The sequence below is a fragment of the Nannospalax galili genome, unplaced genomic scaffold (genome assembly GCF_000622305.1).
Source record: "Nannospalax galili isolate Female #2095 unplaced genomic scaffold, S.galili_v1.0 scaffold18, whole genome shotgun sequence".
Classification (NCBI taxonomy): domain Eukaryota; kingdom Metazoa; phylum Chordata; class Mammalia; order Rodentia; family Spalacidae; genus Nannospalax; species Nannospalax galili.
The window spans coordinates 335,883-353,724 of NW_008346548.1; the positions used below are offsets into that span (position 1 = coordinate 335,883).

The 17,842-nt window shown below is 37.8% G+C and overlaps 1 protein-coding gene across 3 annotated transcripts in view; it reads left to right on the forward strand.

Moving 5' to 3' along the window:
* Gramd1c (GRAM domain containing 1C) overlaps positions 1-17,842 on the forward strand; it is a 101,482-nt gene that overhangs the window by 73,036 nt on the left and 10,604 nt on the right. For all 3 annotated transcript variants that reach the window (XM_008842853.3, XM_029568237.1, XM_029568236.1), the window contains 6 exons: positions 5,573-5,710; positions 10,328-10,446; positions 12,539-12,681; positions 13,578-13,681; positions 15,447-15,623; positions 16,685-16,742. In XM_008842853.3, the coding sequence (XP_008841075.1) occupies positions 5,573-5,710; positions 10,328-10,446; positions 12,539-12,681; positions 13,578-13,681; positions 15,447-15,623; positions 16,685-16,742 (739 nt within the window). The remainder of the gene's footprint in view (positions 1-5,572; positions 5,711-10,327; positions 10,447-12,538; positions 12,682-13,577; positions 13,682-15,446; positions 15,624-16,684; positions 16,743-17,842) is intronic.

Below are 17,842 nucleotides of genomic sequence, written 5' to 3' on the forward strand. Positions count from 1 at the left end.
ACACCACCCAACAACCCACACAAAAAAAAAAAAAAAAAAAAGAAAAAAAAAAAAAGGGCCCTTTTTTCAAAAAAAAAAAAAAAAAAAAAAAAAAAAAAAAAAAAAAAAAAAAAAGCTAAACAAAGCAGTGGGAATGGGATAATAGATAATGCTTATTCATTAATAAAGCTGAGGAGAAGTGGATCTCTGGCAAAAGCCATGAATTAGGCTACCTTACCAATGAAGCAGCTTATGCTATTAAACCAGGTAGCTCTGACAGTTGCCTGACTTAGGTTTTTGGACAACACACTGAGACTAACTTGGTCTTTCACTTCTAAAGAACACACAAAAACAGTAGGCCACCAGTTTTTAGAAACTAGGATATTACTGGGCTTGGTGGCACTTAGTTTCCAGCATTTGGGATGCCGAGGCAGGAGGATAAAGAGATGGAGGACAGCTTGGGCTACATAGTGAGACCTTGTAGAAGGGAGGAAGGAATGAAGGAAGGAAGGAAGGAGGGGAGGAAAGAAGGAAGGAGAAAGGACACAGTAAATTGTGTGTCCTGAGTTGTCAAATTAAACTTTAAACTCTATACAACTGGGTACTGGGGAGATGACCCAAGTCATTAAAGTGCTTGCTATGCAAGCACAAGGACCTGAGTTTGGATTCCCAACACCCATGTAAAAAGCTAGGCACAGCAGTGCGCAATTTTAATTCCAGTGCTGGGGAGGCAAGAGAGGAGGATCCTTGGGCTTGCTGGCCAGCAATCTAGCTGATTGGTGAGTTCCAGGTTCATTGAGAAATGCTATCTCAAAAACTAAGGTGGAGGAACAATTGAGGAGGTCACCCAGCCTCACCCTCTGGCCTCCGCATACATACAACACATGTGCACCACACACACAAACTCCATACCTGTGTAGTACATTTTTATGTACCTTCAAAAACTGGCATCATGCCTTTTTCGGCTTCATGTCATTCTCTTTTCCCCCATCCATCCGCCGCACTTGACATTCTCTCCACTGGCCACCTTCAAGCTGATATTTTTGAAGTAATACTTCTTTATTGACAGTAGTAACCTGCTTCTGAGTTGAACAATATCCTTTCTTCATTTAAAAATACCATCTGCCAGCATAATCTGTTATAGCAGTGTATTAGTCCCTTTTCTGTTGCTGTGATAGAAACACTGACCCAAGCAATTTATAGAAGGAAGAGTTTATTTGAGGTTATGGTTCCAGGGGAATTACAGTCCGTCATGGCAGGGAGGCATGGTGGCTGGAGCAGGAGCAGCAGAAGCTAGTCTCTCACGTCACCATGCAGGCACAGGAAGCAAGAGAGGACTGGAGATCTGGCAAGGCTTAAGAACTCTCTAAGCCCACCCCCAGTGACGTGCTTCCTCCAGGATAGTCACACCTTCTAAAACCTCTCAAAACAGCACCATCATCTGGGGACAAAATATCCAAATACTTGGAGCCTATGGGGGACATTTTCATTCAAACCACCACAAGCAGTATTAGTGATACTCTTATTTGGATAGAATTGAAATGTCATGAGTTTTGTAAATGAGTAATCCAAGGTAGAGCTAATTTATTTCATTTACTTATTTCCTTGAACAGTTTTTCATGCAAAATATATTACTGTAATTTCTGATAGTGATAAAGTAAATTGTAATTTTGTTAGTCATAATTCAGAATCTCTTAATAATGAGGCTTAAGAGAAATATGAAAATACTGTATCATATGTATATGAATATATTTTTATTTTTTCATACGAATAAGAGGCTTAGATTTGGGAAAAGTTATAATTCCAGGGCACCTTAAAGAAATAGCTGCTTCTAGGACTGATGTAGAGAAAGTATCGGATGAGCCTCGGGCGCATCACATTAAATTTAAAAGCTTCTGCAGAGCCAAAGAAACAATCAATAAAGTGATGAGACATCCTGCAGAATGGGAGGAAATCTTTGCCAGCTATTCATATCCAACAGGGATTAATATCCACAATATATTAAAAATCAAACAACCAAGGAGCAAGTAATTCAATTAATAAATGGACAAATGAACCGAAAAACACTTTTCTCAAAAAAAAAGTGCAAATGGACAATAAATACATGTGACAATCTTCAGCATCCTTAGCTATCAGGAAATACAAGTCAAAACTACATCAAGGGTTTGGAGGATATAACTCGATTGTTAAGAGTGCTTACCTCAACTATTCATGAAGCTCCAGTTTTGATTCCCAGCACTGCATAGAACAGGACTATAGTCCCAGCACTAGGGCATCAGAGGCAGGAGCATCAGGAGTTCACCATAATCCTTAGTCACATAGGAAGTTCAAGTCCAGCCTGGGCTATATGAGATCCTGTCTCAAAACAAACAAACAAACAAACAAAGAATCCTCAAAATCAAACCCAAATCAGCCAAACAAAAATAACTACATTGAGATACCATCTCACTCCATTAGAATGTCTATCATCAAGAAAATAAAAACCAATAAATATTGGTAGGGATGTGGAGGGAAAAGGAACTCTTACACAGTGTTGGTTGGAGTGTGAATGATCACCTCTGAGCTATATACCCCTCAAATAAGTGTCAGGCTGCTATAAGGATCCCTGTTTACCCATTTTTTATCACTGCACTATTGACAATAGCCAAGCTATGGAATCAACCTAGGAACCCACCAATGGCTGAATTAATAATAAAAAAAATATGGTATATGAACAATGGAATTTTACTCATCCTTACAAAGAATGAAGCTGTGTTCTTTGCAGAAAATGGACGGGAGTGGAGATCATCATGTTAAATGAAATAAGCTAGTCTCAAAAAGACAAGTATTGCACTTTCCTCTGTTATGCAGAATCTTCGAAAAAATATAAAAGAAGGACATGAAGGTGGAAGGTGGAAGACTATTAGGGAATGGGAGGTGAAGAAAGGGATAAGAAAGGTAATAGAGGAAGTAAATGTGATCAGGATACCTTTCTTGCTTGTGCGAAAATATGATAATGCAACCTCTTACTTTGAAGGTTATTATTTGCTAATATATAGAGAAAAGGGAAAAAAGGGGGGCATTTTAAAAAGTATTGGGTCAGTCTAGAAGAGCTCCTGGTGTTCAAGCCAAATAATTAAATAATTTGAGAAACAAAGTAAATGTGATAGTATTAGATTACAGCATAAAGAATGAAATTGTTACAAGAGTCCATTCAGATAAATAATCAAATAGGTGCATAAATGGGGAAGAAAACTCACTTCCAGAGTTCCAAATGGTACTGTCGGCACTCCTCCCAAGAGGTGGAGCTGAGTACTTCTCCCTTGAGTATGGGCTGAATTATGGCTTATTTCCCATGAATAGAGTATTGAAAGAAAAAAACAATAACTTTACTGGGGAGAAATCTGCCAGACACTATTTGAACCAAGTGGTCAAGGTTAACATCATAAATCAAGTAATATCCTGTACTTCCTGAGTCTGATAAGGGCATTTTACCTTTATGATAGTCTTTCCAAAAATCCATTATTCTAGTCTCCTCATTAAAAAACATCAGGCAAACCTAAATTGAAGGACATTCTATAAAATACTCTTCAAGGGTCAAGGTCATAACAAACAAACAAAAATTATAAGAAGATATCTGAGATTGGAGCAGACTAAGGAGACATCATCATCATCATCACCAATAAAGTATAGAATTTTGGGTTGGATCTTTGTATAGAAGGGCTTAGAGAAGAAATTCTATTGAATTACCTGCATTTGCTTGCTTTCTTTGTGAATATTGGAGTTATTTTTATCTACCTTACAGACCCTCAGCAAATTGCCTCATTTCCGTGGTGAATTTCTATACCAAAGGAGCTGCTATATGAAATTTCAGTGAATCATTTTCTTATATATACAGTATTTTTGTAACAGGAAGGTAAATCAATATGTACATGGTATCCTTAAGTTCTTTGCACACAAATCAATAACGAGGGAGTGAGCAACAGCTGGAGGTGAAGCCAGAACTAGAAGTTTTTCTGATTTGCGGAACATTGCCCTTTTTAAAAACCAGACTGTTTTCCGTAGATTAATATCAATAAATGCTTTATAGATAATTCTTAGAACTTTAAAGAGATGCCTCTTGGAGCTTGACTTCCAAAGTTTGGGAGCTTTCATCATAGTTTTTATGTACTGATGGAGCATAAGTCTTGATATAATAACTGATCACTGTCCTTAAACCACTAAAATTTCAGACTGGGCATACCTTTAATCCCAGCACTCTGGAGGCAGAAGCAGGGGAGATTTCTATAAGTTCCAGGCCACTTTGGGCTACATAATAGTTCCAGGCCAGCTAGGGCTACATTATGGGGGCCCTGACTCAAAAAAAAAAAGCCATTAAAACTTCATGCTGGATTGATTCCTACCGTTTCCATTATTAATAGCAGACCTCTTTTTCCTTTCTCTTTTCTCTTTTTGATGGTCTTCTCAGTTAAACTCTTTCTGGCAATGTAAAATGGAGGGTACTTTCTTGTGTGCTCTGGAGCTGGGATGGATTCAAATTCCAGATCAGTCACTACAGTCACAAGGACTCTAACCTTGGAGTCCTGAGTGCTCTCTATGCCCTAGTTTCCTTATCTACACATGGAAGATAACGATAATATCACTTCTGTCAGAGGACTGCAGTAAGTCTGAGTCACTGTTGTAGGTGATTAGCACCATGCCTGATACAAAGATATACCAAGTAAACCGGGGCTGTTTTCACATTTCCAAGGAATAACAGGTGAAGTGAGCAGGGTATTACTTTATTTCCAACAGTAATTTTGAGCAGATAGTTAACTAGTTCCCAGGAAAAGAAATAACTGTTCCATTGGACTTTATTTAGCTTTGAAGAATAGTTTTCAAGGAGTCTTGTCCTGTTTTAATATAGGGTATTGAGGTTAGGTTGTGAATATAGTAACCCCTGTTTTGGGAGTGTCAGTAGTAAGTCAGGTCGATCATTCAGGCTAATGAGCTAGAGTGTACAGCAAATATAACCTCCATTGACTTCATATTTACTGAATATATGAACGTTCAGAGCTATGACTTGATAATGACTGTGGTAGATATAGTCTATTGTTTTTATCATGTATCAAATATTCTTTTGAGTGATTTATAGGAATATGATGTTCTTTTAAAAATAGTTTATATATTATTTTTGTTTTATGCATATGAGTGTATTGTCTGCATGTATGTACATGCATCCATGTTGTGCAATGCCCACAGAGTTCAGAAGAGGGCATCAGGTCTCCTGGAATTAGTTTATGGACAGTTATTAGCCATCATGTGGGTGCAGGGAATTGAACCCAGGTCCTCTGCAAGAGCAGCCAGTGCTCTTAACTACTGAGCCATCTCTGTAGCTCCTGATGTTTTTCAATGAAATATTTATGCATTTGGGGCTTGAATAATTAAAGTAGTGATCTTATTTAGTTAAATATATTTGTATATGTTTAATTATATGTAGTTATAATTACAATTTGTAGTTTTTAATAATGTTCTAGAATATGCTAATCATGGCAATCACATTAAACCTTTCCCAACATCTTGAAATTACCTTTTCTTAATTTCTTTCTGTTCGGTCTGTGTTTTGTTTTTGTAGAAAATATTCCGGAGAAGGATCTTCAAGGAAGACTTTATATCAACCGTGTTTTTCATATCAGCGCAGAGAGAATGTTTGAATTACTCTTCACTAGTTCACGCTTTATGCAGAGATTTGCTGATTCTAGAAATATAATAGGTTGGTTCTCTGTTCTTACCTAATAACAAATTTGGGAAGGTGTACTTAGAGGGTTGAAACTGATTTATGTTGTCTGGTGGAAAATTAGACATATTTTGATTTTATGATGGTGATTTTTAAATTGGTATTTAAATGTTTGGTTAAATCCACATGTAAAGAATATAATTGTTTGATTAGTCAAATGCACTTAAAGTTAGATTTAGATTCTTTAAAAAAACAAATATTCATTAATGTAACTGTTCAGTTGAGTTGAACCCAGTACAGAAAGGTTCTATTGTGGAACAACTGGATACTTGTGGAGTGTAAACTGAAACAGCCACTTCTCCAAATGGCCTGGCATATCTACTAAAGCTATGGATTCTTGGACTCGGTACTTCCACTGTGAGGTATTCACCCATCAGAAATGGGCACCTGTGCACTCTGGAAGACACTGATGCTTAGGCAGCATCACTGCCCCAAATACCCATCAGTAATAGAATAAACAAATGATTCGTTTCCATAAAAGAGTAAAACCTCACAGACACACTCACACATAAAATGAGTAAACCTCACAGACACAATCTTAAGCAAAAGAAGCCAAATACAAAAAGTATACACAGCGTAATTTATTTATATAGACAGAGTGAAAGACAGTGTGAAAGGACAGATGGTGTTTTGTTTTGTTTTGTTTTGTTCTTTTTTGAGGCAGGGTCTCCCTGTAAACCCTGGCTGGCCAGGAACTCACTATGTAGATCAGGCTGGCCTTGAACTCAGAGATCCACCTTCCTCTGCCTCCCAAGTGCTGGGATTAAAGGCATGCACCACCACGCCCAGCCAGAAGGTTGACTGAGGATAAGAAGTTCTTAAATCTTAGTCTGTATGGTGGTACCCATGTGTCCAGAGCTATGCACTTACGATCATAGTACCCTAAGTATACTTTTCTGAAAAGAATTTTAAGTTTTTTTTTTTGTAGGAAGCTGGTCATATTCCTAAGAAGAATTTCACTGATCATTTACTTTATTTTTCTTGTTAAATAATTTCAGTAAACTTATAGTAAGTTTAAAAATGATTTATAGCAATCTGGGCATGGTGGCGCATGCCTTTAATCCCAGCACTTGGGAGGTAGAGGCAGGCGGATCTCTGTGAGTTCAAGGCCAGCCTCATCTACTTGGGCTACAAGGAGACCCTGTCTTAAAAAGATCCCCAAAATGATTTATAGCAAATGTTTATAGATACTTTATTAGCTTTGGGAGATGACTATATAAAATTAGTACAGACTAGCAGCATAAATTTATGCAAAGTAAGCCATTTGACATAGTAAGGAAAAGTTCTGTAAGGATTTTCTTAACCATTAGATGTCAGTACTTTACCTGCAACTTTTATGTAAGCATAGGTAATTGTATATAGATGAAGTAAATGATAGAGATTCCAAGACAGAAATGAATTTATTCTTATTAGTCATAGTAGAGCAGTACTGAATCTTGTCATTAAATCATGAGTTTCATGACTTTAAAAAATCATTTTCCTGCTGGGTGTGGTGGTGTATGCTTTTAATCCCAGTACTCTGGAAGCAGAAGCAGGAGGGTTTCTCTGAGATGGAGGCTAGCCTGGTCTATATAGTAAGTTCCATGCCAGCTGGGTCTACAGAAGACCCTGTCTCAATAAGAAAGTAAATCATTGTTCTGTTTTTCCATTTTAAAAAACTGGGACTATCTAAATATCTAAGAGCTATAAGCCATCCTCTATTCAGTGGTTTATATTTAGCTTATTATATCTCTTCTGAAACTAATTGCACTTTGCTGCTCACTTCTATCTAGAGGACTTGACATTTCAGAAGAGCTAGATATACTGTTCTCCCTGAATTTCTCAGAAATGCCTGCTGATATGGCCCTGCCATTTTTATAGCCAGGAAGAACTATAGGTTATTCCAAACTGGTACACAGTGAGGTTTGCTTTTTGTAACACAACTGGTTTGTTGTCTGATATCTATCTGGCTTCCAGGTGGAAGATTATATCTACTATTTGGTGTTATAAATAGCTCTGGGAAGCAAAGGCTTCTGGCTCATTCCAAGTCTGAACAGTTTCAGGCACATTACAGGCTGGACATAGAATTAGAATCTTTTCTCCAAAAGATAATCTGGTCATGACTGAAAACCATATTGTTTTTCTTAGAATCTGCTACTTGGTAATCAAAGTTATATTTCTTCCTTTCACTAAAAAAAATTTTTTTTATCTTTTTGAGACAGGGTCTCCCTGCAATGACATGTAGCAAAATTCCATGCCTTTTAAAGGCAGAATTATATTCCATTATGTGCATTATGTAATACTATCTTCTGTTTATTCACTTATCCACTGATGGCATTTAGCTTATTTATACCTTTTAGCTACTATAAAAACTGCTGCTGTGGTCATTACCAAGCAAATATCTGTTCAAGTCCCTGCTTTTATTCCTTTTCAGTATATATTAGTACCAGAAGTATAATTTTTGCATAACTTCATGTTTACCTGTTTGAGGAATAGCCAATACTATTTTCTACAATTGCACCATTGTACAGTCCTATAGCAATGCATGGAGGTTCCAGGTTTTTCCACAGACTCAGCAACACTTGTTATTTTCTAATTTAAAAAATGTTTTGTTTATTATTTTTATTTTTTGTGCACAAATACTTTGCATGAGTGTAAGTACATTCATGTTGTCCGTGGAGGTCTGAAGAGGGTATTGGATCCCTTGGAACTGGAGTTACAGATGGTTATTAACCACTGTGTGTGTGTGCTGGGAATTGAATCTGGGTCCTCTGCAAGAGCAGCCAGTGTTCTTAACCACCGAGCCATCTCTCCAGCCTCTATTAAAGCATTTTAAAGTGTTTGTTTTGCAATTTCTGTCCTTTTTTTTTTTCCCCTCCTTTGGTCTTTTTGAGACAGGGTCTCTGTGGTGGTTTGAATGAAAATGCCTCCCATAGGCTCCAAGTATTTGGACATTTTGTCCCCAGTTGGTGGTGCTGTTTTGGGAGGTCTTAGGTGGTGTGGCTACCCTGGAGGAAGCACATCACTGGGGGTGGGCTTAGAGAGTTCTTAAGCCTTGCTGGATCTGGAGTCGCTTTCATGCTTCCTGTGCCTGCTTGAAGATGTGAGAACTTAACTTCTGCTGCTCCTGCTCCAGCCACCTCCAGCCACCATGCCTCCCCACCACAACAGAATGTAATTCCCCTGGAACCATAATCTCAAATAAACTCTTCCTTCTATAAATTGCCTTAGTCAGTGTTTTATCACAGCAACAGAAAAGTGACTAATACAGTCTCCCTACAGCCCCAGCTGGCCTGGAACTCACTATGTAGACCAGTCTGGCCTTGAACTCACAGAGATCTGCTTGCCTCTGCCTCCCAAGTGCTGGGATTAAAGGTGAGTGCTACCATGCCCTGGCTTCAGTTCCTGTCCTTTTATTACATTAGCTTAATACATAAAAAAAAGGCAATGTATCCTTTTGTCTTCTGTTGCCATTTTCTTACAATCTCATTCTAGATTTTTTTAATATGCTAAAGAACTTTGCTTAGCTATTGAAGATTGATCATTCCAATATGATGCTAGTCTGAGGATGCTCTGTCTGGTAAATGATATTCAGTAAGCCTTACTGGTATTGCTGGTAAAATTCCAAGTGTAACATGCATGGAAAAGTAGGTGAGGGTTTTTTTAAAAATCCTTTTTGATTGTTGATTTATTTAATAGTATGAAATTTTAATGGCAGGATTCAGCGATAACTTTTGATCCTGTTTTTGATTAACAATAGATTATATCATTATCATTTTCTTGGAACAGGCTGACATACGACCAAAGTAATCTTCTGAAAAAAATATTTTGAGATTTAAATGGTATATCTTTTCCCATGTACACCTAAATAAATTAAAAAATTCTTTAAATTTTTTTATTTTTATGTGTATGTGTGCATTGCCTGCATGTAGGTAAGTGCATCCCTGTTGTGCAATGCCTGCGGAGGACAGAAGAGGCTGTCAGATCCCTTGGAGCTGGAGCTATGGACAGTTGTTAGCTACCATGTGGGTGCTGGGATTCAAACCACTGAGCCATTCTCTCCAGCCCCTAAATTGTTTTTATGGCACATTCTGAATGGGAGATTCTATGGTGTATGATGTTCTAAAATTTAGTTTTAAGATATTTGGAGAGATGTGCAAAGGGCAGCTTTAACATCCTTTCCTAAATCCCTAGGCCTACTTGTGTAAAAGAAGTTCAGCAAAAATGGCTTTCTCTTCAAGCCTTGCTTTAATGATAATGGATTAAAATAAGATTGCTATCCAAGACCAGTGTGGTGGCGCACATCCTTAATTCCAGCTCTCCAGAGGCAAAGGCAGGAGGATCTCTGGGAGATCGAGGACAGTCAAGGCTACACAGTGAGACCCTGTCTCAAAAACAACCCCCCCCCCAAAAAAAAGGGTTTATAAATGAAAAATAGTTTATGAAGCCCTGGTATGTGTCACGTAGAAGAGTGTCTAATATTTAATCCCCCCTTTCAGTGGTGTTAAATATATGTAGTGATAAGGGGTTTGGACTGGTCAGAAATAATTCTGGAAATAATTCTGGAACTATACCTTTGATCCAACTTAAAGTTTTCATGTTTTCTCTGGTTAGATGTCGTGTCTACCCCTTGGACAGTAGAATCTGGAGGTGATCAGCTGAGGACTGTGACCTATACGATAGTACTTAATAATCCACTGACTGGAAAATGCACTGCTGCCACTGAAAAGCAGGTATGTTGATTCTGTCAGTGCTCCAAAAGAGTCATGCTTGTGCTGAGAGAGAAGATGCCTGTCATAGTTAGCAACTTACAAGAGAGTTTCACCAGATACCTGACAAGGGGTAAGGAATTGTTATAGGTTAAAATATACCTACAAGGCATATAAACCAATACCACCTGTTCAAAAGTATTTATGAAATTTGAGGAATTCTTAATGTTACTTGTTTTTTACTTTTTTACTTTTTTTTTTTTTTGGCCTTTTTTTGAAACAGGGTCTCCCTATAGCCCCAGCTGGTCTGTAACTCACTATGTAGACCAGGCTTGCTTGAACTCACAGAGATCAGCCTGCCTCTGCCTCCTGAGTGTTGGGATTAAAGGTGTGTACCATCATGCCTGGCCTTGATGTTATTTTTAACAGTGGAATTGTAATTTCTTTTTGTTGTTCTGGAGATTAGATATAGGGTCTCATGCATGCCAGGCAAGCATTATATGAGCTACATCCCCTAGCCTGTAGTTATAAAGAACATGATATTTATTTTTAAAAGACTGATATATTTATTTTTTAAAAGATTGGTACTGAAGAATTTATAAAGATGTAAACGGATGCCAGGCCTGGTGGCCCATGCCTTTTACCCCAGCACTCAGGAAGCAGAGGCAGGCAGATTTTTGTGAGTTCAAGACCAGCCTGGTCTACAAAGGGAGTTCCAGGGCAACTGGGGCTACAAGGAGACCCTGTCTCAAAAAGACCAATACGTGTGTGTGTGTGTGTGTGTGCGCGCGCGTGCGTGTGTGTAAACTGAAATATTCATGTATAAAATGATGTTGATGCCTCAGATTTCTTTTAAAACTAATCTACCAAGTTGAAGGGAGGCTGGAAGATGGAGATACAGTTCAGACAAAAGAAGACTGGACAGTAGTTAACATTGTTGAAGGTGGTTGAGGTCATGAGGGTTCACTATACACATTTCTACTCTTGTGTGTGTCTACAGTTTTCCATAATAGAAGATTTTAAAATGAGCACTTCTAAAATATAATTTACGGGCTAGGGTCAATGATGAAGGCCAAGGAAATAGTTGGCTGCTGTGACAAAACTAAACACTAGCTATTGATACTCTCCTCATGACCTGTGTGGCACTGTCTTAGAGTGGAGGGTGTACTTGGCCAACATATTCTATCTGAAATAGACTACAAATAGCTGAAACACCTAAGGGAGGTATGCTCAGATATGCTGTCCATCATTCTTTAAAAAAAATGTGATTCTATGTCTTTAACAAAATTTTGAAAGGTTGTCAAGCATACAAGAAAAACATCAGTATTTTGGCACAGAATCTTTGATGAACTTGGAGGCTGTCCCATCCTCCTTTGAGGAAGGTGGAAGTGGTCAAGATGAAGACAGTTTAGCAGGCAGATCCTCTTAAGTTCTGTTTAGGGAAAGCAGTCTTTTGTCTCACCCATTTCTTTGCTTTTTTTGATGAAGGCTAGTTTTGTTAAACTTCAGTGAATGTAGGAGTCGGGGCCCTTGTGTTAGTCAATTGATTCTTCAGTTTGTCAATTGAAATTTTAATTTAAAACTTTTTACAACCATGGGGGCTGGAGAGATAGCTCAGTGGTTAAGAACACTGGTTGTTCTTGCAGAAGACCCAGGTTCGAATCCCAGCACCCACATGGCAGCTAACCACTGTCCATAACTCCAGTCCCAAGGGATCTGACAGCCTCTTCTGACCTCCGCAGGTATTGCACAATACAGGTGCACTTCCCTACATTCAGGCAATATACCCATACACATAAAATAAAAAATAAATAAATAAAATTAAAACTTTTTACAACCAATAACACAGAAGGAAGATTATACATTTCCCCTTCTTATGCCTGGAAGAAAAAGTTAATTGTATAATGAAATGACAGAGAAGCAGTAAATTTACTTCTGAAGTCCCTTCTCAATCCATTGACAACACAGCTGATGTAGAGGCTCTTCTCGCTGGGCACAAGGTTTTTTATGTAATCTTGTAATTTCTGAGAAGGAATCTTAGTCTATGTTCTAAATTTCTGGGAAGCATAAAAATATTAAAAGCATACATGTGAGCATTTTTATCCTGTTTTGGCAGATACTGTATAAAGAAAGCCAGGAAGCACAATTTTATTTAGTAGATTCAGAAGTACTGACACATGATGTCCCCTACCACAACTACTTCTATACCTTGAACAGATACTGTATTATCCGATCTACAAAACAGAAATGCAGGCTAAGGTGAGTGTGTTAGTCAAAGTAGGCTAGATTGTGCTCTGGTAACATATCAGCCTTGAATTCTTAAACAAAAACAACAAACCTTTATTTCTTGCTTTAATCACACATCCAATACTGGTCAGGAGAGGGATGGGACTCCTCACTTAAGACTGAAGGTCATGAAAACTTTGACATCCTGAAGTTACAGAGTCTAGAACAAGCCTCCCTCAGTTGCCCCAAGAAGAGAAAGCTGTAGAACTGTGCTGCTAGCCCATTGGCCAGAACTAGGCACATGACCCTGTCTAAACGCCACAGGGTCTGAGTGTTCTAGGGGAGCACATGGTAAGCAGGAAGAGACTCTGCTGCAGTCCAAAGTAAAAAATGCTGGCATTAAAGAGTGATGGATCATCATATGCTTTGCTTGGTCCTAATTAATAGAGTTAATTTCAACCATTGTATAATCACTAGAGATTCTCACCCTGCTTCTGTAGGTATTAGAAAACTTAGCATTTATTTGGAGGCTTTATGAAAATGTGATGAAATTATTAGCAGCTCACAATAGTTTAATGAAGTCACTATCAATGAACAAATATTATTCTATTACAGTAATGACTTTTAATTCTTTTGACTTTCCACAGATTTCTTATATTTCATTGCAATATTCAGATAGCTAGCGTAGTCAATGACCATACCAACCCTGAATGTCCCTATCTCTTCTGATATCTAACTCCTGTCTTTAAATCATATCTTGGGGGTGGGGGTGGGGGGTTGGACAGCCCCAGCTGACCTAGAACTCAGTATGTAGGCTGGCCTTTATCTCACAGAGATCTACCTGCCTCTGTCTCCCAAGTACCGGGATTAAGGGTGTGCACCACCATACATGGTGTCTAAATATTCTTACAACCTTCTTATCCTATTAGAGTGTCCACGGATTTGAAATACAGAAAACAACCATGGGGCCTTATCAAATCTTTAATTGAGAAGAATACCTGGAGTTCATTGGAGAACTATTTCAAACAGCTTGGTTTGTAAATTTTTTTAATTAATCAATTAATTTTATGTGTATGAGTGTTTTACCTGCAGGTATGTAAGTGCACCCATGCTGTGTAGTGCCTGAGGAGGCCAGAAAAGGGCCTCAGATCCCCTGGAACTAGTTATAGAAGGTTGTTAGCTTTCATGAGAATGCTGAGAATTGAACCCCAGTCCTCTGTGAGAATAGCCAGTGTTCTTAATCACTAAGCCATCTCTCTAGCCCCAGTTTGTAAAAGTTTATGTATCTGTTTTTATCTCGTTAGCATTTATGAAGCCTGGTGTAGTGGCACACGCCTTTAATCTCAGCACTTAGGAGGCAGAGACAGGCAGATCTCTGTGAGATCCAGGCCAGCCTGCTTTATGTAACAAGTTCCAAGCCCTACCACAGTATAAGACCCTGTCTCAAAAAACAAACAAAAAACCCCAAAAGGATAGCATTTATTAAACAGCAGGTTGGTTTTTTTCACTAAGATATGAAGCAGGGCTAGAAGATGTTGTTGGAAAGATTCTCACTGAAGTAGTTTTGTTTGCTTTACTTACTTTACCAATAGTAAGATTTCAAATTTTCTATTTTAATTGACCTAACACTTGTATAATGCTTAATCTATGCTAGTCATATAATAAATTTTTATGCACATTACAATGTTAACTCATTTCATATTCATAACATGGGAAGTATAGGTAGGATTATTTTTCCACTCAGTATAACCAGTTTTTTCCACTTTACTACAGAGAAACTCAAAAGATACTGTGATTAAGTGATCATAAAGTTGAACACTGTCATCCTTCTTGCCTCTGTAAGGTGCCAGGGGATTGACCACAGTGAGGGATTATATAACTGGGTCATAGACACACACTTGGCCTCTCTCACATCTGGAGAGCCTCAGGGTCCCACCTGCCTTCTTGGCTGCAGCTTTCCTGGGCTTATGTAGGCCCACTTGGCAATGGTGCTATGTATGTACACAGATGAATTTAGTAGAGGAGGGTACTGGAAATGACTGGGAAGCAATACAGCTGTTCTGTTTGGATATTTCTTAATATATACATAAGGGAAAAATATATGTGAACATAATTAATTTTACTGAAGGAAAAGCTGGAGGTCAGTCAGCTCTGGGTAACTTAAGGTTTATCATTTACTTTGTCGATTATTTACTTTCCTGGCTCTTTTCCCTTTGGCTGTTTCATTATTAAACTTCTCATCATCAACAGAGAAAATGAAACTCAAAAATTAGTTTGGCTGGATAATGAGTTTCTAATAAAAAATTGGGTGAGGGAAAAAGGTCAAAGTAAAAGACAAAAATGAGGTTTTTAGGTTGTTTGTAGAATGCTTCCTTTGTTTGCAAACTCTTAGAACTTTTATATGCTCCTCTTTCCTTTGAGGTTGAAAAGTACCAGAACCTACCTTGGAAATCTTTCTAATGATCCCATATAAGTGGGTGGGGCTGTTGTTTCCATAACAGAAGCCATTACATGAATATTTAATATGGCACCTAGCAAGTTTCCACTGATGATCCATCATTTATTAATATACATTCTTCCTAGAATAATGAAACCTCATTATAGGGTCATTGTAGTCTCTAAAGCTTTTCATTAAGAGTAAAGTTGGAACCTAGTCTGTAAGAACCTAAGGAATGGTTAAAGAAGATTATCAAGGCTTAAATGAAGAAGCGTGCACACAAACACACACACACACACACACATCTTACAGATAAGAAAGCTCTCCTTCTTATCCTTTTGTTTTTCACTTTCCTTCTTAGAATCAGATTTGTTAATGGAAGAATCTGTGTTAAATCACTCCATTGACGACCCTGGAAAAGTTAGTGGCCTACGAAGGAGAAGGCGGACATTGAACCGAACAGCAGAAGCAGTTCCCAAGCTTTCTTCTCAGTGTTCTTCTGGAGATACGGGCTTAGAGGCCAAAGGGGAAAGTACAGGTAGCTGTCACTGGTAAACAGATAAAGGATTTTAGCCTATAGGAAGCATAAGGGGCCTCTTGTTTATGAGGTATGTCATTTAGGAAGTCTGCCTTTCTTCTCTTTTTGATGTCTAGCATACTCTGAGTTCCTTAAGGATAACTACTATCAAACCTAAAGGAACAGTTGGGACATGGCAGGCATATGGCCAATAGAGGATTTTTATTTCACCTACACAGCATATAAAATTTGGACATTTTAAATAAAAACTCAGGTCTTATTGCCCTGTACCAAATCACTTCATGAGAGCACTTGGTTGGAGCCTGCTTGTAGTTTTCTGTGCAGACTGTCTGTGTCCCCCAGCTGGCTACTGTTCCCAACACAATCACCACCCTCCGACCTTCTGGGCAGCTTACTCATTTGTTTTCTGCTTAGCTTCCACAGATGTTTGATTTCTGTCTCTGAGTGTACTGCTCTCAGGTACTGTCAGGACCAGCCTAGGCAAACTGCAAAGATGGAACTTGACTTTTAGTATTCCCACTTCCAATTCTGAAGACATTTTGCTGCTATCCCCTCCCCGTCAGAGCCATAAAGCTGTCAGACCCTCTTACCTGCCTCGTTCTCAAATCCCCATTAGACCTGTGTCTTTGCATAACTATGTTTATCCACTATTTAAGATCAATGGCTTTTAAATTTATTTAAAGATTTAGGCCACAGTGATTGGTGAAGGTGATTTTTTTCTTAAAGGAGAGAAATACTGTATATCAACTCAGTGCATCTGCTTTTTGCAGAGATAGTACTTAGCAATATATCATGCATTATATATTGACTTATTTAATGTTAGAATAAATTAATTTGTAACATACCTCAAACTTGAAGAATTTCTATAGGTTATCCCATTGTAGATTTGTTTCATATTTTACCTAGGGTATTGGGAATTAAAATAGAGGTGCAGAGAATTCACCCTAAATCACTTTGTCCTTATAAATACTATTTTCCAAGTTCTTTTCAAACAGTTGTTAATGTTCTCCCACTGTTCACAGTCTGCAATCTAATGCAGCTTTTTTTCTTGTGACCTTCAGGAAAGAGAAAGGCTATGGAAAGCTGTGATGCTGCTCTTATCGTGGTGATGAGTGTTTTGTAAGTATTTGCTGTGACTGTCTACTTCGTGTGGATGCCTAGTTTGCTTGCATCCACATCTGCTTTTAACTTGTTCCCCAAAGAAATGAAATGCATTTGTGTTTTCATGGTTATAAATGATCACTATTGACCAGTGTTGGTCTATAAAACAGTAGTTTTATAGGTTTCTGTGTGATAGCTTTGGATATATGATTTTCAGAATTGTTAATTTGAGGGACTATAAAACATACAGGCAACATTTTTAAAACCAATTTGACTTATTTCTATCACCATAGGTTTTTATGTCTATCACCACAGGTTTTTATGGGAAATTCCACAAATTTAAAGAGAATATTTATAGTTAAATGCTGGTAAAATTCCAATAAAATTATTCTATTTGACTTAGATAGATCAGTGGTTCTTATGCTTATGTAAATAATAACCATTTGGGAGCTTACTAAAATGCTGATTTCTTGGCCCCAATCTCAGAGATTGATTCAATAGATCTTGATTAGGGATCAAAAAATTTTAAAGCACATACTCCAGATTATTCTGATGTAAGTACTTTGTGCATCACATGGGGAGGAATACTGGGCAATTTAGTCTGAAGCTCAGGGACACTAGGAACCTAGCTAGCAAGATATTCAGTGTTCCTATGCTACATGGCTATGTATGGATCTTGAGGTAGTCCTTTGATTAAATTCATTCTGATTCAGTAATACACTGTAGGGGATAATTTGTGGAATGAAACTCTTAGATATTTTTTCTTATTACAGGTTTCAGAATAAGAAAAGAGTATTTGTTGTCCTTTGAAGTTTTTGTTCTGTTTTTAAGATACGGCCTTGCTCTGTAGTCTTGGCTAGTCTGGAACTGTCTCACAATCTTCCTACCTCAGACTCTTGTATGCTAGAACAGCCTGTGTACTTTATTACTCTTAGATTCTTTGACACTTTTGAATAGCAAATATCACTATATTACTTTGCAGGAAATTTATATTCAAATACTGAAGTATTTTATATGCATATGTGTGCATGCATATATATGTATATATAAAACTTCAGTACTATAATAATTCCATAGATTTGATTTTCTTGCTACCTTTAAGTTTTCTCACATACCAT